We start from the raw sequence: 22,581 nt of genomic DNA on the forward strand, positions 1-22,581 counted from the left end.
GCTTTTGCAGAATTTTTTGGTTCATCTGAAAACACTGCTTTGGATACAGGAACTAGCAGCTTACTTTTCCTCGTCAGTCTTAAAGGCATGTTGCAGGTGACATTTTTCTGTCACCAAGTTCCTGGTGAGAAAAAAAGTCACAGATTTAGTGTTTGGAGGAAACCTTATTGGCCATTTTGTCCAGCCACCCTTCCCATGCTTGAAACCTCTTCACAGCATCCCCACAGGAGGTGACTCAAACTTACAGAGTGGACAGGTTTTTAAAAAAGTGCCAGGGAGTGGGAATGGAGGACTAAGGCAGAGAGTTTCTGCTTGTTCCATTCATGTTACTTGCAGTATACTACCCACTAGAGATATACAGAATCTCCACAGTCCTCTGCAGCTTGTATTACTGTCCTGACCCTAGTTATTACAGTAGCTTCCAATCAGAGAAACGCAGCCATGGTTTCTTAACCTCGGCACTTGGCCAGTTGCAGCCAGATAACACTTAGTTGTAAGGGCTATCATGTGCATTGTAGGATGTTTGACAGCATCTCTGGTTTCTACCCACTAGATGCCACTGGCATTTATCTCCCCTACCTCGAGCCCTACCCTGGTTTGACAACCAGAAATGTCTCCAGACATTACCAAATATCCCCAGTGGCAGGAGGAGCGGGGCAGGGCAAAACTGCCCCTAGTGGAGAACGACTGGTCTAAATTAAGAATGTGTTCTGTGAGATACAGGATCTTAAGGAACCAGATCCAAATTATTTAGAAAGCAGTGGCTGAGATCTTAACTGCTCAGTCAAATAAACAAACAGTTCCACAATTGACAAAATGTTAGTGCAGTTCTTTTTTCTTTTTTTGTACAATGAATGAAGCAAATATTTCAGTCCATCACACCTTACTAAAAGCATGCTACTGCAATACGTGCTATAAAAATGCAGATAGCAGAACCCTCTTACCTAGATTCCAAGACAACCTTGACTTTAAGATGCACATCAATTCTTCTAATGTTTTAGTGTAACATACATCCAGAAAAGTGCACATATCACGAGTGCACTGCATCTTCACAAACTGAAAACACCATGTCACCAGTAACCAGGTGAAGAAACAGATTGCCAGCATCCCAGAAGGCCCCTTGTGCTCCCTTCAGTCCCTACGATCCCCCTGATAGCCGCTGTCCCAATTCACAGCAGATTAGCCTTGCCTGTGTTACACTGGCTCCCTAGATGCTCAGCAATTTAATACCAGCCTTTTGAGAGAAGAAAAGAAACATTACATTAAAGATGTACAAAACCTCTAATATGCATCCCAGTTCCTTAACTAAAACCGACTGATGACTCCCAAATTTTTATCTCCGGGCATAACTTCTTTTCTGAGCTACCAACTCCTATATCCAAAAGGCCATTCAAACAGAACACATAAAAACGGCTCTTACCTCCCATTTCACCTCTCCCTCAACACCACCCCTGTCTCCTGCCCCACCTTCAGCTTACCCCATCCCTCTCCCCATTCTGTCTCATCTCTGGAAATGGTGCCTTCACTCACCCAGGTGTTCTGGGTCAAAATTCTAAGGGTCATCTATATTTGCCCTCATTCATTCCATTCACAGGTCTCTGTTGCCTCTGCCTTCAAAATAAACACTGGAGATATCTACTTTCTTTCATCTTTACTGCAACTCCCAGGGTTTAAGCTAGTGTTATGTATTGCACGTGCTTCTGCAATGATGCAATGACTACAGTCTGGTCTCTATACATTTTTTCTTGCCACTTTATGGCCTGTTCTCCATACAGTAGCACCAGCGAGCTTTTTCAAACATAAACTGGTTGTATCATTTCCAAACATAAAAGCTTCCAGTGGCTTCCTCTCACACTCAGGATAAAACCCAAAGTCCTCTCCCTGACTGGGTACTGGCCTATCCCTGTGACATCATCGTCACTGATTCACCACCGCATGGCCTGGGCGTTCCTTTTGCAGGGCTCTGCCTGACTGGCTTCCTCATACCATTCACGTCTCTGTGCAGATGCAGCCCCTTCTGAGAGTTTTCCCACACTTCCAAATCACTCTCTACTATCCTGACCCTGCTTTAATTTTTTTTATTGCTCTTATCAAAACCTGGTCTGTCTTTGTCTGTCTCCCCAGGATGTAAGCATCCAACAGGGTAAGAATATTGTGTTATTTAACATATCCTACAAGCTCAGGAAATTGAGGTATGAATTAATTCAAACTTGCAGAAATTTTAAGATAAGGACCATGCAAAACTTAGAATTGAGGAAATGTCTCATAAATTCTATTTATTGAATGCCAGTCACTGCAATAGTTACATTTCATATATTTCTTTAATTTGCACATCAGCCCTGCAAAATGGATGTATCCTAGTTAGGTGGCTTTCAGATGCAAGTAACAAAACCCAACTAAAACTAGGTTAAAGAAAAGAATGTTGAATATCAATCATAAGAAAAGGTTTAGAGAGAGAGTTGGTCCAGATTTGAATGATTCTGTAACTTAAAGCCTTTATGGTTTCAATTTGGCTTCTCTAGCATTTCATTAGCTTTCCCCTCATGGTCACAGCATGGCTGTAGCTATTCCAAATGTCACCTCCTCACTCAACAGTCTCCAGAGGCACTTAAATAGGGAGGTTATGCATGCGCTTCTCTTCTAATCAGTGAGGAGAATCTTTTGTAGGGTCTCCTGATACCTCATTGACCAAAATTCTCTTACACATTTATGCCTAAACCAGCCAATATCAAAGTAAATGGGCATACATACCATGCTTTGTCATGCCAGTCAATCAGCTCCATGAGCTAGGCAGGGTCTACCTGAGAGTACAAAGTAGAGTCTTATGAACACTGAAGATGAGAGAAAATGCCAATAAGCTAGACAATTGAAAATGTCTGCCACAGTATGTATTACTCTCCTGTTACAGATAAGGAAATTCAGACTAAAGCATCTTGTCTGGCAGGATCTCCTCCCTGCTTCCCTCTGCCCTGAGGATGGGTTAGACTTAATGACTCACTCTCAAAGAATGGAATAGGGACTGGGAAAAATAGTAACTTTACAACGGAGAAACTGCAATCAGTACCTTAGCCGGTTGTGTCATGTGGCTATTGCACACCAGCTAGTATGGTGTGACAAAAAGGGCACTTCAGCTCTGTGATGTTCTTTCCAAAAATGCATAATACTGATCTAATCGTGAGAAAAACAACAGATAAACCCAAATTGGAGGACACTGTGCAGGATACTCAGCCAGTATTCCTCAAAACCGTCAAGGTCATGAGAAACAAAGACTGGGAAAGTGTCAAAGACCAGAGGATATAAAGGAGAAGTGATCACCAAATGCAATGTGGAATCGTAGATTGGATCCTGGAACAGCAAAAGAACATTAGTGGGGGAAATGGTAAAATCAGAATAAAGTATGGAATTTAGTTAACAGTGCATTAACTAAATGCACCAATGTTAATCTCTTAATTTTGACAAATGTACAGCAGCTATTTAAGATGTTAACATATGAGGAAATTGGAGAAAGGAACTGCTGGTACTATCTTTGCAACATTTCTGTAAATCTAAAACTATTCCTAAGTAAAAACATATTTTAAAAGAAATGTGTGCTAGGTAATTGTTGAAACTGGATGTTAGCTATATGGGTGTGCATGTTACTATTCACTCTGCTTTTATACATGTTTGCAATTTAAAGTGATTTTAATGTTAAAAATACATACATTAATGAAATATATTTTATGAGTTTCTGCCTTCGAGATACTAGCAGTCAAGAGTAACAAAAATTCTTGTGCTGACTACTGAAACAATAATGGATAAGGCAGACTTCATTGACTGTTGTTTGTACCTAAACAAACAAATGATATTTCATGTCACATTCTACACTCTTGCTCCTCAAAATTTGGTCTGAGAACCCACAACATTGCTATCATCTGAAACCTTGTTAGAAATGCAAAGTGTAAGGCTGACCTCTAGACCTACTGAATTGGAATCTTCCTTTTAACAAGGTCCCCAGTGAACAAAATACACATTAAAATTTAAGAAGCACTGTTGGTAACCATGTGATTTTCTGCATTTCTGAGCAAATCACATCTAGAAAGTAAATTCCAATAAAAATCAGTGAAGATGCTCATATGATGAATTTACCTTTGACTAGAGGACTGTAAATTACTTCCGTTTTCTTATATCCTAGTAAAACACATGACACTTGGTCAGAATAATAATATTTACTTAAAATAACATGTAAATTATACCCTCTTGCTAGGGCCGGTAAGATTGTAGGGAAGAATAAAAGTAGCAAATATTCAGTGCAGCCAACTACTTAATATGGCCTGTACCAAAGAGAAGAGTCTGATGGTTAGAAGGATGGGCAAGAAATATATTAAATTTGTTTGTTTGTTTGTTTGTTTGTTTGTTTGAGACGGAGTCTCACTCTGTTGCCCAGACTAGAGTGCAGTGGCGCGATCTCGGCCGACTGCAAACTCTGCCTCCCGGGTTCACGCCATTCTCCTGCCTCAGCCTCTCGAGTAGCTGGGACTACAGGCACCCACCACCACGGCCAGCTAATATTTTTTTGTATTTTTAGTAGAGACAGGGTTTTACCGTCTTAGCCAGGATGGTCTCGATCATCAGACCTCATGATCCGCCTGCCTCGGCCTCCCTAAGTGCTGGGATTACAGGTGTGAGCCACTGTACCCGGCCTAAATATACTAAATTTTAAGGCTGTTCCCTGATGATGTGGACACTGGGACCTCTCTGATCCAGGCACTGATCTTTCTCTTCAAAAATTCCCACCCAAGGAACATGCAGAGAGAAGTGATCTATCTCAGCATTGCTTTCCCTTGCTTTTCATACCATGCCACCTTTGAAAATACGTAAATTTGGGGAGCACCACTTTGGTTAGAGACATCTCTGGCCATTGCTAGCTGGGCAAGTTAATAGTAGACAGAATGAAGAAGAGATCATAGATCTGATCATAAAATAGAGAATTAGCCATGATTGTTCATCTGCCCCAGAGAAGCCCACACTAGAAGCTGAACATCTGCTCTCCTTGAGTTTCTCTTTGGAATGGAGAGCCAAGAACATGAACTGACAATGGAAAGGAAAGAAAGAGGCTGAAAGATTCACTTGTGGAATGGACCCTACAGGAAGCTTTCAAATGAATGCAAAGGATGTGAAAGAGACTTTGAAATTTTAGGGAATGCCTTGTTTCCCATGATGTACCAACTAGGGCTTCGTGGATCCATGTGACCATGCAGATGGGAAAAGGCAAACAACTGAGACAAGCTACACCAAAGACAGTCCAGTGAATTAATGCATAAATGGAAGGTGGAGTAGTGGGAGCAATACATATAGACAATAATTTCAATTTGGAATTATAAGTAAGAGAGGGATATAGAGCAATAGATTGTTAACAGAAACAAGAGAGGGATCTGGTTTTTTTTTTTTTAAGATAAGGAAAACCTAAATATATTTGGTTTGCCAATCAGAAGGAAATAAATGTGTTGATTAGCCAATGGAGAAGGAAGATAAAAGGTTAGTGGAAGGATTAAAGTTCTTGAAGATAAATGTGGGAGAACAAATAGAGTTGCAAATAAAGCACACAAACGATGGTTTGCCTTGGAAAGGAGTCAGGACACCTCTTCCCTGGGGAAAGAAGGGAAGGAGAGGATGACTGAAGATAGTCTCAGTCAAATAATACATGGGGTCATCTCATAAGAGTGATAGGTACAGAGGTGTGACTAGAGTCATCTCCTAAAGTTTGGAATGCCTATTTTAGAAATGCAGTAAGGGTAAGGCAATGACAAGGTGACGATATAATTTATAGTGTGAGCACACTTTTGAGGATGAAAGGGTTGCTAACAGATGGAATGCCTCACAGCAGGTGTCAACCTAGACTCTTCTGAGCAAATGCAGACATATGGTCACACTAGAAAGGAACCGCCACCCCATGGAAAGAGCAGCTATTTGAGAGCATTAATGTGTAAGGGATCTATTCAGCCACTGTGGCCTCCTCTAGCAATATTGCCAGTACATGGTCAGAACTAAAGAGAATAATAGGTTTCTAGAGTTGAGAGGAAAAGTGAGGCAGGAATAGCAGTCATGAAAATGAAGCCTCCCTGGTGGTCACTGACAACATCTTCAGAGTGGCAGGCAGCAGTCTGCTAGCTGCTCCGGTAGAACTGTGTGCAGTGGTGGAAATGTTTTCTGTCTGCCCTGTCCAAATGGGTAGCCCTTAGCACATGTGGCTGTTGAGCAACTGGATTATTCATTTCAAATAATTGCGGTTAAAATCCAAATAGCCACAAGTACCTACCATATTAGAAAGTGCTGGTTCAGATTGAGCCAAGAGAAGAAGGAAGCCAGCAGGGAGATTAATGAACTATAAGGAAATCCTGCCATTTGCAGCAAAACAACATGGCTGGAAGTGGAGGTCATTATGTTAACTGAATAAGCCAGGCACAGAAATACAAATATAACATCTTCTCACTCATATGTGGGAGCTAAAAGTTTTGATCTCATGGGCATCGAGAATAGAATGATAGAATCCAGAAACTGGGAAAGGTAGTGGGGAGGTGGGGGAAGAAAAGAATTGATTAATGGGTACAAATATATGGTTTGTTAGAAGAAATAAGACCACTAGTTAGAAATAAGAACACTAGTTCGATAGATCAGCAGGGTGACTATAGTTTACAATAACCTATTATACATGTCAAAGCAGCTAGAAGAGAATTATTTGAATGTTTCTAGCATAATGAAAAGACAAGTATTTAAGGTAATTGACATCCCAAGTACACTAATTATCTTTACAAATTATATGAATGTATTAAATTATCACATGTATTCCAAAACTATGCACATCTTTAATGCATCAATTTTTAAAATTATTATTTTACAGTGCAAAATATTCAGAAAGCAAGATGGGAGTTTTTTGGGCAAATTTAAGAGTAAGCATAACTGTATTTAGAACAGTACTAGGTCATGATGAAGTCCCAAGTGTGACAGTGCCTATGAAGAACCAAAGAAAAGAGTTGGTGGGACTGAGGATACTGAGGAACTGAGAAGTCAGAACATGGGCTGTCCGTGTGTGTGGTGTGTGTTTTTTTGTGTGTGTATAATGCACACACATCCATAGGGATGGTGGGAGTTAGCTGGGTGTGGGGTGCATTACATGCTGGTGGCCTCGAGGAAAAGTAAGCAGGTCCTGGAGAACACAAGATAAAAACCATAGGATGCGGAGTAAAGGATGAGAGAATGTCTAAGATTTCACAAGGCAGATTATTTTGTTTGTTTTTTAAGATACTGTTTTCTGGAGGAGTCAGTATGGATCCAGGAGAATATAGATTTCTCCTCTGGCACTTCCTATTAGGGAAGGCAATGGGAAAAATTAGTTTCCTCTTGACAAAGGATAGTAGTAGTGGTTAAACTTTTTTTATGTCTATAATATTCAATGTGGTAGGTTATTCATGAACAATGTTTTCACACTGAATTGAGCAGTAAATTGGCTAAATATCAAATAATTTTATTTTACAGATCTGCTTTAACATTGGAAGTGGACTTCACTTACAGGTGAGGAAACAAACGGATTATTTCTGCCTTCTGACTCAGGAGGGTTAATTCCATGGCAAACAGGTTGACTGGGCTTTACTAGATTAAAGACACATGTTGTATTAGACCCAGCCATTCCCATTCAAACAAGTGCAGAGGAGCTTATCCAGGGGTATTCAGTGCAGCAGTTTTTGACAATGTAAATATCCACCAATAGGTGAATGTTAAAACCATTTATGGTACATGAAAGAATGTCCATGACGAGGTGCTGAATGAAAATCAGGGGGCAAAATAAGATATATAGTGTAAGTCCATTTTTATAGCAAAAAGACCTTTATGCATCTGTGTATATATGTGCAACTGTATAGTTATGAAAAATCATAAAAGATATTAATCAAGCTGTTAATGAATACTTTGTAAAGTATAAATGAAAAAGTAATTTCAATTTTTTGTCATAGAAAATTTTGTTCAAGTAAAAAAAAAAAAATCAATGACCTAGTGATAACCAGTGTAAATATTTTGAAGTAAAATACCTATTACATAGAGCAACAAAATGAGTAAAATGATAAACCAAACCTAGTATAAGGATTATTTCTGATCTTAAGATCCCAGGTCAGCTGTATTGAAATTTCCCTTGGATAAAATATATATTCACCTGTAAAACCCAACTGGAAATTTATAGAATGATTTTCTGCCTAAGGTTCTGAAAATGAAATGGGAAATTTAATTCTTTACCCAATCCTGAAAACAATAAATTCATTAACTGGCAGTTTCCCTGGTTTTAGTCAAATTTATATCAATAGATTACTAAGATTTAGCCTTAAAAAACATTTAGTAATTTATTTTTAAACCACAAACCACCACAGAAAAATGAAACTTCATTTTCAGTTAATAAGAAAAAATGTTTTTGACATGATCTGTTATTTTTTACTTTGCCAATTTGTAAGGCTACTAAATGATTCTTTAAACTTTTCAAACTCTCACTCTGGGAAATCATTTCTTATGGTTAAAAACAAAATGCTACTGGCTGGGCACAGTGGCTCACACTTGTAATCCCAGCACTTTGGGAGACTGAGGCGGGCGGATCGCTTGAGGCTTGAGTCTAGGAGTTCAAGGCCCCCTTAGGCAACATGGTGAAACCCCATAGCTACTAAAAATACAAAAATTAGCCAGATGTGGTGGTGCATGCCTGTAATCCCAGCTTCTTAGGAGGCTGAGGCAGGAAGATGGCTTGATCCGGGGAAGTCAAGGCTACAGTGAGCCAAGATCATGCCACTGCACTCCAGCCTGGGTGACAAAGCAAGACCCTGTCTCAAAAGAAAAAATAAACCAGAAAAAACCCTACACTTTACTAGCTTGGAGACAATCTCTTGAGGCCCTATGCAGTTTGCTGGAATATATATATTCCCTTTTAGACAATGAAGCCTCATAGGAAATACAAAGCATACCTTAAAATTTGCACTATTTAAAAGTTTATTATGTTATAGGACAGCATACTAATGTTCTATATTTATGACACATAATAAATTTTGGCAATATTCTATTGTTATAGGTCTTAAGCACAAGAAATGAAAATAAGCTGCTTCCTAAACATCCTCATTTGGTGCGGCAAAAGCGTGCCTGGATCACCGCCCCTGTGGCTCTTCGGGAGGGAGAGGATCTGTCCAAAAAGAATCCAATTGCCAAGGTACCTCCTAAAGAGGAACATGAAATATACGCATATGACTAAAATGTGGTGTGAGAGGACTTTTATGTCTACTTTAAGATTTAAGGAAAATGTATGATGTGCTTACAGAATTTTTAAATATTCAAGATATATCTGAAAATTAGCAGAGCTTACTTTTTAGCATAAAGTATCAACTTTAAGATTCTCTTTCCCATTCCGGAAGATGCAGCATCATTGGCAAAAATATAGATAACTTTGAGTTTTGATTTAACTAAGAGTAAAGGGATTTGGCACTGGTAACACAAAATGTTCAGTGCTCAAAAGAGGATGTCATAAAATGTCATTTTCAAGATGAACTGGTGTCTATTACTAGGTAGGGGGACCATCTTCATCTGCCTGAGACAGTCGTGGTTTATGCCTGCTGTCCTGGCTTAATAATTAATATCTGTGTTTTCACTCTCAAGGGGTCCAATTTTTTTGATAAATTATGTGATAGTGTTGCTACTCTATATTTCAAAGTTGGCATGCACAAACATAAACCCTTCATTTTTTCCCCCCAAAGCTTTTCTTCATAAGTTCTACCCATTTTGGTAATTGATGCTATAATTCTCTCCAGTTTTTCAAGCCAAAAATGTACCACACACTATCAGTTCTATTCCAAAAATATATTCCAAATCTGCTGCTTCTCTTCAACTCCACTGCCATTCCCCTAGTCCAAGTCATGTCATCTCTGGCATGTATTACCAAAGAACTTCAGAAGGAAATTGTCCATAAAAATATTTACCTGTAAATTATAGAGAATCACTTCTTAGGCTTTTGGCTAAGATCAAATCTAGTAAATTACAGAGAGTTCAACCTGAAACATTCCTGTTATTTTTATGTTAGATACATTCTGATCTTGCAGAAGAAAGAGGACTCAAAATTACTTACAAATACACTGGAAAAGGGATTACAGAGCCACCTTTTGGTATATTTGTCTTTAATAAAGACACTGGAGAACTGAATGTTACCAGCATTCTTGATCGAGAAGAAACACCATTTTTTCTGGTAAGAAGAATAATTTTAGATTCATTAGTTTGTAGTTTTTCTGTCATAATAAGTGTCATTTGTTTTATTTTTTCATAGTATGGTAATTTAGTTTTCTTAGCTTAAATCTAATCTTATTTATGTCATAATTTCAGCTAACAGGTTACGCTTTGGATGCAAGAGGAAACAATGTAGAGAAACCCTTAGAGCTACGCATTAAGGTTCTTGATATCAATGACAACGAACCAGTGTTCACACAGGATGTCTTTGTTGGGTCTGTTGAAGAGTTGAGTGCAGCACGTAAGAGTCTTTTTTTTTTTTTTAATAAATAAATACCTAAGATTACTTTATCCCCACTGTAAATAAACACTAAATTTCATATCTTAATGAAAGTTGAGTATTACCTACAGAACAAATGATAAGAAAGCAGTTCATAACTGCTTTCCTTATAGGTTTAAAGGACTTTACATGCCATTGCTTTTACCCTCAGAACAGATAGGGTAGATTAATGTGATGGATAAGGTCTCTGTAGCAACTACTCAACTCTGCTATCTGCAGGAAAGCACCATAGACAATATGTAAACAAATGAGCCTAGCTGTGGTCCAATAAAACTTTATTTACAAAAACAGGTGGCTGGTTAGCTTTGGCCCTACAGCTTTGGCTATAGTTTGCTGACCTGTAAGTTGTATTATTTTTACTGTAAGGTTTATTCACAACATTGTTCAACACAGTGCTCTTCATGAGGACCCGAAGGAGAGATTTCTTTTTGACCATGATATAAGGAATAGTTACGCTTCTCCTGATTTGTTTGTATCTTAATAGATATCAGGATCATGTACCTGCTCATGTTACTTTCTTTGTATTGGCTACTAATACTATTATAAACAAATCTGTCCCCTTATACAGCAATTTTTCAGGACTCTACCCTCAGCCTTGCCTTCATCTTGTTTTTACTATTGTTATATCCCATTCACGCTTATGTCCTCATCCAGTTAAATGTTATATTGTGGTCAACTGTATGTGATTTTGATAAGCACCTGAAATCTTTTTTGGAACAAGCTAAAATTATAAATAAAATAACAGGTAAATATGCTTAAAGTTAAATTTCATCTTAGACATCTTTATTTCTAATGCCAGATACTCTTGTGATGAAAATCAATGCAACAGATGCAGATGAGCCCAATACCCTGAATTCGAAAATTTCCTATAGAATCGTATCTCTGGAGCCTGCTTATCCTCCAGTGTTCTACCTAAATAAAGATACAGGAGAGATTTATACAACCAGTGTTACCTTGGACAGAGAGGTAAGTTAATATGTTATGTTGCTCATCTTTAAACTCTCTATCCTTTCCAGTTTCTCCTCTCTTTTTCTTTTCTAATTTTCTTATTTTGTTCTCTATTCCTTATCATAGGATAACTCTTGGAATTACTCTCTTTTAGGGCTGTGCTGTCCAATATGGGCCATGTGACTATTGAGCACTTAAAATGTGACTGGCCCAAATTGTAATGTGCTGTATGCACGTTGAATGTGTAATATATGCACGAGATTTGAAAAACTTAATATGAAAAATGCAAAATATGACCTTAATGTTTTTTGTGATCATTGCATGTTAAAATAATATTTTAGATATCATAGATTAAATAAAATATACTTGTTTAAAATTGTTATCATGTGTTTCTTTTTAAAATGTGGCTACTAGAAGATTTAAAATTACATAAAAACAGCACCATTCTAGGGCCTCTCCTATCAGGGTTCTGTTTACTAGAGGTTCCTAAAACATTTCTCAGTTTGCAGTTCTCTAATGAAACATTAGGAGGCTCCTCCACGGCTAGTACGTAGGAGGCAGTGAGGAAAGGGATGAAAATAGGAATCCTAGTTAGAGAATAAAAGTATCTGTAAAGGAGAGAATTACTCTAAATCCCAAATTGAAGGAAAATTTGAGTAGGTTTACTAGGAAGGCATTTCTCTCGAACATTTCACTTTATTATTTCTAACTGAAAGGGAAATTTTTAAATAAAAAGGGGAGATAGAAGATTTTTTAAATGCTGTATACATAAAAGGTTTTAACAGCGTACAAGAGTAAAATGTGGTTGATCATAAAGTACACTCTTTGTCATCAGATATAAATCATCATCCAAGTGCACTACGTTCAGTATTTCTTAGAGAAATGATTGGCCGGGCGTGGTGGCTCATGCCTGTAATGCCAGCACTTTGGGAGGCTGAGGTGGGCAGATCACAAGGTCAGGAGATCGAGACCATCCTGGCTAACACAGTGAAACCCCATCTCTACTAAATATACAAAAAATTAGCTGGGCTTGGTGGCGGGCACCTGTAGTCCCAGCTACTCGGGAGGCTGAGGCAGGAGAATGGTGTGAACCCAAGGGGCAGAGCTTGCAGTGAGCTGAGATCGCGCCACTGCACTCCAGCCTGGGCAACAGAGCAAGACTCCATATCCAAAAAAAAGAAAAGAAAAATGATTTAATTCTGCCCAAATTGGAAGGATTGTGCCTAACAGGCTTAAGGGAATGTTTATAAAATTAAAGAATATGATTACACCTAAAATTCTACTCTATACCTTTTCACATAAAACTAGAATGGAAAAGTGTTACTTTGCATTAGTAGTGTGATTTTAAACAAGCTGCTATTTCTAAAGGACGGAAAGTTTAGCCAATAATAATGGCTGTTAACTTACTGGGCATTTACCTTCTGCCAGGTACTGTTCTAAGCCTTTTTATGGATTAACCTATTTAATCCACATGGAAACCCTGTGAGGCAGATTCACTTATTATCCTCATCTTACACATAAAGAACCCGAAGGTCAAAGCGAATAAGTGCATGTCCAACACAGTCAGTAAGTGACGATGCCAGAATTGGAACCCAGGCAGATGGCTCCAGGGTCCTGGTGTCCTGCTGTGCACTGAGTGGTTCTGCCCTATGCAGGACCCCAAGCACTGGCACTACCTGCCCTCCTAAATTCCAGCCACGCTGAACAGAACCATAGTAAGGGGACCTCATGGAAGAGAAGAAGTGACATCTGAGAAGCCGTTCTCTAGGACACATACTGTAAGAATCAAATCTCTGGGGAATTCTGGACAAAGTTCACCCAGTTTTGCCTTCACTAACCAAGTTTATTTAGTACCAGCTTTTCCTCACTGAGAATGAAGTGCAGGACAGAAAGAACCAATTCCTACAGTTCCACCTCACTTTCAGTAGAGAATAAGCTACATTTTCAGTAGTGGCTCCTTTGTGCAGACTATCTCCTGATAATATCACCAATGACTTATTGAAGAATTTGACTATCTACAACTCCCGAGGCTTTTCTGTTCTTCTGCAAAAGCTCTGACTGCAAGTAAATAGTATCTTCACACAAATAATAGCAGATCATAAAACAGATTTGTAAATAAAATATACTGTGGTACGTGATAAACTGGACTAAAACCAGAAAGCCAGATGTAAGAGTGACTCTTTTCACCCAGCTGGACATTTTTCATTGCTCTGCAGGAACACAGCAGCTACACTTTGACAGTAGAAGCAAGAGATGGCAATGGAGAAGTTACAGACAAACCTGTAAAACAAGCTCAAGTTCAGATCCGTATTTTGGATGTCAATGACAATATACCTGTAGTAGAAAATAAAGTGGTAACTATTATTCTTCTAATAACTGTACCTATTTATTTATATTTTAGTCCTAATTAAAAATATATCACTTATATTTGTATTTCATTGAAATAAAAATCATGTGTTCATGTTTTGCAGCTTGAAGGGATGGTTGAAGAAAATCAAGTCAATGTAGAAGTTACGCGCATAAAAGTGTTCGATGCAGATGAAATAGGTTCTGATAATTGGCTGGCAAATTTTACATTTGCATCAGGAAATGAAGGAGGTTATTTCCACATAGAAACAGATGCTCAAACTAATGAAGGAATTGTGACCCTTGTTAAGGTAAGTACTAAGTATTCAAAACTGGCATGGGCCAAGTTGGTGCTGGAAAGGAATCTAATATATTTTGAGCCCTGAACACTTAAAAGTGCTTTACATATTCAATTAACTAGCACTACAGTTGTTTGAGAAAGGAGCCATCCCTATTTGCCCAAGTTCTGTGGTTAGGAAGTGGTCACACTATGGTTCAAATTCATATCAGGGGACTCTAATCCTAGCCAGACAGCATGGTACCACCATCATTACTGCTTAGCTCATTTCCAGGCTTTCTTGCAGCTCATACCTGGCGATCACATTCTCACATCACAATCTCTTGCCTCTACTGAGTATCCCCTCAATTACTACCTCTGATTTTATCTACTTAAGAGTAAAGCCAGCCCCACACTTTGAGAAGCCAAGGCAGGCAGATAGCTTGAGCTCAGGAGTTCGAGACCAGCCTGGACAACCTGGCAAATCCCCGCTTCTACGAAAAAAAATACAAAAATTAGCTGGGCATGGCAGCACATGCCTGTAGTCCCAGCTACTAAAGAGGCTTAGGTGAGAGGATAGCTTGAACCCAAGAGGCGGAGGCTGCAATGAGCCGTGGTCACACTGCTGCACTCCAGCCTGGGCAACAGAGTGAGACCCTGACTCAAAAAAAAAAAAAACCCGAAACAAAACCACTAAACCCAGGCCTCACTAATAACATCTAAAAATAAAAGCTGTGATAACTTGATAGTTAAGTGTGCCTAAGAATCACCTCATAAAAAACTGCATGCCAAAAATGTAGGTTCCTGGTCTCATCAACAAAAAGTTTCATTGGGAAGGTTTCAGGAACTTGTCTTTTTAGCAAAAATCCACTTGTGATTCTAATATTAGTATGAGGCTCACATTTGGAAATACAGTATACTAAGTTCTTGTGCTTAATTGAGTCAATGAAGGGAAAATTGAACTAAATAGGGATATTAAGCATTTATGTCGAATTACAGGATGGGCCGGGTGTGGTGGCTCAGGCCTGTAATCCCATCCCAGCACTTTGGGAGGCCGAGGAGGGCGGATCACGAGGTCAGGAGTTCGAGACCAGCCTGGCCAACATGGTGAAACCCCATCTCTACTACTAAAAATACAAAAATTAGCCGAGCGTGGTGGTGCATGCCTGTAATTCCAGCTTCTCAGGAGGCTGAGGCAGGAGAATCACTTGAACCTGGGAGGCGGAGGTTGCAGTGAGCCAAGATCGCGCCATTGCCCTCAAGCCTGGGCAATAGAGTGAGATTCCGTCTCAAGAAATATAGGTAAGGAATAATATCAGTGTATTTTAAGTAGCTTATATTAGAATTGCCTTACCAGATTTTAAAATAAAATGCAAAGCTACAGTTCCAAAATACTATTTCATTAAATTACACATAGGCAAAAATTGATTCCAGAAGTTTCGAAATTCTTATGAAAACTTAATATATAACAGGCTGGGTAAAACTCTGACAGTGGAAAGAGGAATAATGGTGATATAAATGTATAACAGAATAGGGAAGAATTAACTTGAGGTTTCATGATAATTGAGCACCACTTATTGACAGCTACTATATGCATTTAAGCTACCTTTTTAAAAGCAGAGTAAAATTGAGTAGCATTACCTCATGTTTAAAGAGAAGAACTCATGATTATTGAAGAAATGGATCATGTCATTCGAGACAAAATCAGTTTATCTGCTTGTGTAGAAATATAATTTTTAAGCCATCAATTTATAGGTATGACCATGCCAGATACCTGAGATAGAAAAGCCAATTATACACGCAAGGAGAAACAGTCAGATATTGATGAATGACAGAGGTGCTAGCATAGAATTGTCATGTGCCACATACGAACGTTTCAGTCAGTGACAGACTACATATATGACGATGGCCCCGTTAAATTATCACGGAGCTGAGAAATACAGAGTAAGGATGTAAAGAAAAAAAAATATTTTTGTGTAGCTGCACAGTGTGTTTGTGTCTTAAGCTAAGGCTCATTACAAAAGAGTCAAAAAGTTAAGAAAATTTTTAAAAGTTTACAGAGAAGTTATGGTAAGCTAAGCCTAATTTATTATTGGAGAAAGAAAGTTTCATTTTTTTTTTAATTTAGTGTCGCCTAGGTACAGTATTTACAAAGTCTGCAGTAGTGTATGGTAATGTCTTAGGCCTTCATATCCATTCACTCACTCACTCAGAGTAACTTTCAGTCTTGCAAGCACCACTTATGGTGAGTGCTCTCTATACAGCTGTACCATTTTTCAAATCTTTACTATCATATTTTTACTATACCTTTTCTATGTTTAAGCATGTTTAAGTACACAAATACTTACTATTATATTATAATTGCCTACAATATTCAGTACAGTAACATGCTTTACAGGTTTGTAGCATAGAAGCAATAGGCTATACCATATAGTGTAGGTGTATAGTAGGCTTTACCATCTAGGTATGTGTGAGTTCACTCTGTGATGTTTGCACCTCAACAAAATTGCCTAAACTGCATTTCTCATTTCTCAAATCATTAAGCAATGCATGACTGTATTTTTAGTGTACTATGATAGCACAAAAAAGGGATATAGTTATTTCTATCAAGAGGGATGTGGATAAAAAAACAATAAAATGAGTATTACAATGAAAGCAACGGAGTGAGATAATTACAAAGTCATTGTCTCAATTATGTAATGAATTGCTTCCAAATTAAAAGGGCAGCAATCAGATTCCATCGAAAGGAATTTAGACAAAAAAGATATACAAGTAGCAAATACCCACATGAAAAGGTGCCAACATCATTAGTCATTAGGGAAAATCAAATTAAAACTATAAGAGATACCACTTTACCTTCTAGAATGGCAGAAATGAATATCTTAGTCCGTTTGGGCTGCTACAACAAAATGCCATCATCTGGGTAGCTTATTAACAACAGAAATTTATTTCTCACAGTTCTGGAGGCTGGAAAGCCCAAGATCAAAGCAGATGCAGTATCTGGGCAGGTCCCGCTTTCTGGCTTATACACAGTGCCTTCTTGTTGTATCATCACACAGTGGAACATCCAACAAGCTCCACTAGGCGTCTTTTAAAAGAGCATTGATCCCGGGATCTCCTAAAAGCCCCACTCTTAATATCATCACTTTGAGAGTCAGGATTTCAGCACATGAGTTTTAAGGCAACACAAACATTCAGACAATAGCAATCAAAAAGATTGACAGCACCAATTATTGGCAAAAATATAGAGAAACTGGATTGCTGGTGGAATTGTAACATGATACAGGCAGTTTGACAGTTTCTTTTAAAAGTTACACAAGAGTAGTTATATGACCCAATGATTTGATTCTTAGGTTTCCACCCAAGAAAAATAAAAACAGGTCTATACAAAGACATGTATGCAAATGTTCATAGCAGCATTATTCATAATAATAAAAAAAATTAATAGCAGTCCAAATGTCCATCAGCTGGTGAGTAGATAAACAGAATGTGGTGTATTCATATAATGGAATACTAATGAGCAATAAAAAGGAATGAAGTACTGATACAAGCTACAACACGGATGAACCTCAAAAACATTATGCTATGGGCTGGGTGCGGTGGCTCCCGCCTGTAATCCCAGCACTTTGGGAGGCCAAGGTTGGGGGATCACCTGAGCTCAGGAGTTTGAGACCAGCCTGGGCAACATGGTGAAACCCTGTCTCTACTAAAACAAAAAATTAGCCAGGTTTGGTAGTGCATGCCTATAATTCCAGCTGCTTGGGAGGCTGAAGCAGGAGAACTGCCTGAACCCAGGAGGCAGAGGTTGCTGTGAGCCAGCATCACGTCACTTCATCCCAGCCTAAGAGACAGAGCAAGACTCCATCTCAAAAAAAAAAAAAAAAATTTGCTGATTATGCTATGTATAAGGAGCCAGACACAAAATACTACATATTACATGATTCCATTTACTTGAAATTTCTAGAAAAGGTGAAACGATGGGGATAGAAAGCAGACCGGGATTGCTTGGAGTGGGGAGTCCGAGTGGGGACTGACTACAAACACATGTAAAGAAACTTTTGGGGGTGATGGAGTGTTCTAAAACTGGACCATAGTGATGATTGCAAATCCAGAACTCATCATGCTGTACACTTAAAATGGGCAAATTTTATTGTTATAAGTTATACCTGAATGAAGCTGTCCAAAAAGGATAAAGGAGATGAACAAATATTTTTAAATATGGAAATAGAGATAGTAAATAGTCACATGAGAAAAATTCACAGCTTTGTTAACAAATTTACAAATAAACTTACAATCTTTAATGTTATTTAAAAAATAGCAAAAATGGAAATGATAAAATAAGTTTACAGAGTTGTAAAAAATAGAGGTCTATTCCCTCACACAGTGCTCTTGATACTGAAAATTTTCCATTTGCTTTGGAGCATTATGGCTATTTATGACTAACACTGTGAAACACTTATGGCCCCAATACCTAGCTTTTATTTATTTATTTATTTTTTCATGGTCTTGGCCTTTGGATACTAATGACATCTGGTTGGAAGATTTTATTTCTCATCCGGCATATATCATGCCATCAAACAAGCATGTCAAGTGCAAGAGTGACTTAAATAAACTAACAAGCTTTCACAAAGATATTACAATCACAAAGGATGTATTTTCTCTAGTCTTTTTCTCCTGTGTCCTTGTCTCAACATCATAGTGATCCATATTTTTAAAGGGTGCAGAAGTTGTGATCCATCCAGAGCCCAATAGAGAGGAAAACTGACTGACTTATTTTGGTGAAAATAAGTAGTGGTAGCTCCAAAGGAAGGAAATTCACAATGAATTCTCCAAAAAACAAGTGAAAAGCTTTGCTGTAATTCATGTAAACATGCCTAATATATTTAATTTTATACTGAAGAAACAAGCAAAAATGTTTAGTGCATGTAAATGGTCAGAGATACTGGAAATAAAAAGCAACAGGACCTAAGTAAACTTTAGGTAGTTCTTTTAGTAATAGGATATAGGTCAACAGAGGAAAAATAATGTGTATAAAAATGCTGAGAGCAGTATTAATTATATTTAGAAATTGTGATAGCCCAAATGCCTAATTATAGAATGACTGTCTATATCTAAGTAGTGGAATACTATGGAAATGTTTATAAAAAGAAACATTGAAAAGTTGGAACATAAAATATGTATACAGTAATGAACTGATTATTTCAAATGGAAATTGTGCTATTACAAAGAACTATTTGAAGAAAGCTTAATCTTTTATGGAATTAACAGCAAACCAGATATTAATAGGTATTATGCTAAAAAAGAGGAGAGTGGGGTTCTTTGTTTAAACAGATTTGAAAATCTCTAGGTTTCTTCTTTACTCCAGGAATTCAAGTATTTTAATATGCTAATGTGTAACATATAGCTATATTAGAGGGACAGAGCTCACAGAGCTACCACTACTTATTTTCACTAAAATAAACCCATAGAACACATTTTAAGGAATACTGATTTATACTGAATGCCCACTAATTTTTTACATTAGAAAAAAAATCACTTCAGATTGTTAAATATATATACACATATCTATAGATATGTGTGTGTGTATGTTTTGAGACAGGGTCTCACTTTATTGCCCAGGCTGAAGTGCAGTGGCATGATCATGGCTCACTGCAGCCTCAACCCTCTGGGCTCAAGCAATCCTCCCACCTCAGCCTCCTGAGTAGCTAGGACCACAAGCACGAGCTATCATGCCCAGCTAATTTTTGTATTTTTTTGTACAGATGGGAACTCCCTATGTTGCCCAGGCTGGTCTCAAACTTCTGGGCTCAAGTGATCTACCTGCCTTGGCTTCCCAAAGTGCTGGGATTACAGGCATGAGCCACCATGCCTGAACAAAATATGTATATATATATATTTACAGTAATTTCAACATTTAGGAAAATAAATTGGTAATACTTCCTAAACATCCTTAACATTTATGACTATCCAGATTGACGGAATTTTTATTTGCTTGGTGTCAGTATAAGAGTTGGACTATTCAGTGCTGCTATATTTCCTGTGCATTAAATTATTGTATCTAACATTAAAACCACACGTGTATATGTATATGTATGTATGTCTTCTGTTTTCTCTTTGAAAAGAATTCCCTTTGGTTTTCCCTTTCAGGAAGTAGATTATGAAGAAATGAAGAATCTTGACTTCAGTGTTATTGTCGCTAATAAAGCAGCTTTTCACAAGTCAATTAGGAGTAAATACAAGCCTACACCCATTCCCATCAAGGTCAAAGTGAAAAATGTGAAAGAAGGCATTCATTTTAAAAGCAGCGTCATCTCAATTTATGTTAGCGAGAGCATGGATAGATCAAGCAAAGGCCAAATAATTGGAAATTTTCAAGCTTTTGATGAGGACACTGGACTACCAGCCCATGCAAGGTAAGAGAGAGTGACACGTGTATTTCTTTATTTTAAATTATTTTCAGTGCCTATTTTCAAAAATCATAATCAAATCTGAACACTTCATTCCTTCAAATCCAGCATTATAGTTCCCCAAAGGTCTACAAGTTAAATTTTCCAAAGATGTGTCTATAACTGAGAGATGAGGGGGAATTTTCACCAGAATCCACCTTCTTCAACCACCTGTGTGTGAGGAGGAAGCTGGTTTACTCACCACTGAAACAGTTCTGGCTAGAGATGGCTAAAAAGCAACAAAGGAAAAGTTCAGGAAAAAACTTTTTAAAACCTGTCTTATTTCCTGAAAGATTATTACTGGAGGGTGAGAACATAGCAGATAACATCCACAAGATTTACTTTATACAAGTTACATAATGTATTTTAATATGGGGAAACCAGCTTTACTTAACGCATAAATCTTGGGAATGAATCTTCATTTAAACCTATTTGTTTCAGAGATTAATGAGCCTTCTACACTGTTTATGTTTGTCTTGATCATGGTGACCTTTACTCAGAGTACATTTATTGAGAACCTACAAGATGCTCACTGTGTTGGAAGAGACTAGTTTGTGTCCACTCTGTAGTGGCACCTTATTGTGTGATGCTTTCAAATTTTCAAAGTAAATTTACATCTTAGATCTCCGTGCCATGCCACGGAAAGACCATTCTCTACAGAGCTGTTATTTATGGAGCTCTAGTTACTGTTACTGCAGTTGAATTTAAAGAATCCCCACCTGCTGTCCCAGACACAACTTTAGTGACTTCCTGCTCAGTGCCAGAGCTGCCTGGTTGCTTGAGTGTCCTTATACACCTGTGTCCCTGTCTTAGTCCATTTGAGCTGCTGTAACAAAAATACATTAGACCAAGTAATTTATAAACAGCAGATTTGTTACTCACAGTTCTGAAGGCTGGGAAGTCCATCAAGGCACCAGCCAACAGATTTGGTATCTGGTGAGTCTCGCTGTCTGCTTCCAAAATGGCACCATCTTGCTGCATCCTCACGTGGCCAAAGGAGCAAGGGAACTCACTGGAGTCTCTTTTTTAAGAGCACTAATTCCATTCATGAGGGTGGTGCCCTCATGACTTAATCACTTACCAAAGGCCCCACCTCTTAATATGATCATACTGCATATTAGACTCCAACATAAGAATTTACGAGGGTTACAAACATTAAAATCATAGCAGTCCCTGTGTACCAGTGCTTCCTAAAACATTGTATTTAAGTGCATCGCCAAGTGTAGCAAGAATGAAAATGTGGAAGAAGCTCCTCAACAACCTTTTTCCTTTTAGTGAATCGCCTTTTCATGGAATTCCTTAAATAACGTTTTTTCCAAAGTAATGTTAACAAACAGCTTCCACATATTTTCTGTAGTGCCTTGGTGACATTCTTTGGCCCGCTGTGCTCCTCTTGAGTTATGTGGTCTAGTTGGTCTAGTTTTAATTTTCTCAGCTCTATACCTCACAAGACAGTATACCCAACTGAATTTACAAAATTGAGGATGAATTTTCTATGTGATCATTTTTCACTGCTGTCTATGGAGAAACTTATATGTTCAAACTAGTTATATACCAATAATATGTGGCCACTTATTGAAGCTTCTGTTTCCCACCAAAGTATTGACTTTTGGCTGCTGTTTTTTTTGTTTGTTTGTTTGTTTGTTTGTTTAGGGCCATGAATACATCAAAAGATTGTGTGTTCTGCCTGGAAGAATAATGAACCCTGCCTTTTTTATTTCTTAGTGTTTTATTGTATTCTTTAGAATGCAGTTACAGAATTTTAGAAAGAAAAGGTCTTAAAGACCAGCTCAAACCTATTATTTTACAGATAAGGAATGGAGACACAGCCAAGTTAAATTATTTTCCAAATGTTTACCTAACTAATTAGTGGTTGTTATTTTGAAACACTGATAAGGGGCTGGGTGTGGTGGGTTCATGCCTGGCATCTCAGCACTCAAGAATCCGAGGCAGGAGGATCACTTGAGGCCAGGAGTTCAAGACCAACCTGGGCAACACAGCAAGAC

The 22,581-nt window shown here is 38.0% G+C and overlaps 1 protein-coding gene across 1 annotated transcript in view; it reads left to right on the forward strand.

The window, feature by feature from the left end:
• Positions 1-22,581, forward strand: part of DSG2 (desmoglein 2) — a 53,710-nt gene that overhangs the window by 15,567 nt on the left and 15,562 nt on the right. The window contains exons 2-9 of the mRNA XM_512079.9: positions 7,513-7,548; positions 9,080-9,214; positions 10,079-10,240; positions 10,375-10,519; positions 11,358-11,524; positions 13,723-13,860; positions 13,978-14,163; positions 20,277-20,542. Coding sequence (XP_512079.4) covers positions 7,513-7,548; positions 9,080-9,214; positions 10,079-10,240; positions 10,375-10,519; positions 11,358-11,524; positions 13,723-13,860; positions 13,978-14,163; positions 20,277-20,542 — 1,235 coding nt within the window. The remainder of the gene's footprint in view (positions 1-7,512; positions 7,549-9,079; positions 9,215-10,078; positions 10,241-10,374; positions 10,520-11,357; positions 11,525-13,722; positions 13,861-13,977; positions 14,164-20,276; positions 20,543-22,581) is intronic.

Source organism: Pan troglodytes, chromosome 17 (assembly GCF_028858775.2).
Source record: "Pan troglodytes isolate AG18354 chromosome 17, NHGRI_mPanTro3-v2.0_pri, whole genome shotgun sequence".
Lineage (NCBI taxonomy): Eukaryota > Metazoa > Chordata > Mammalia > Primates > Hominidae > Pan > Pan troglodytes.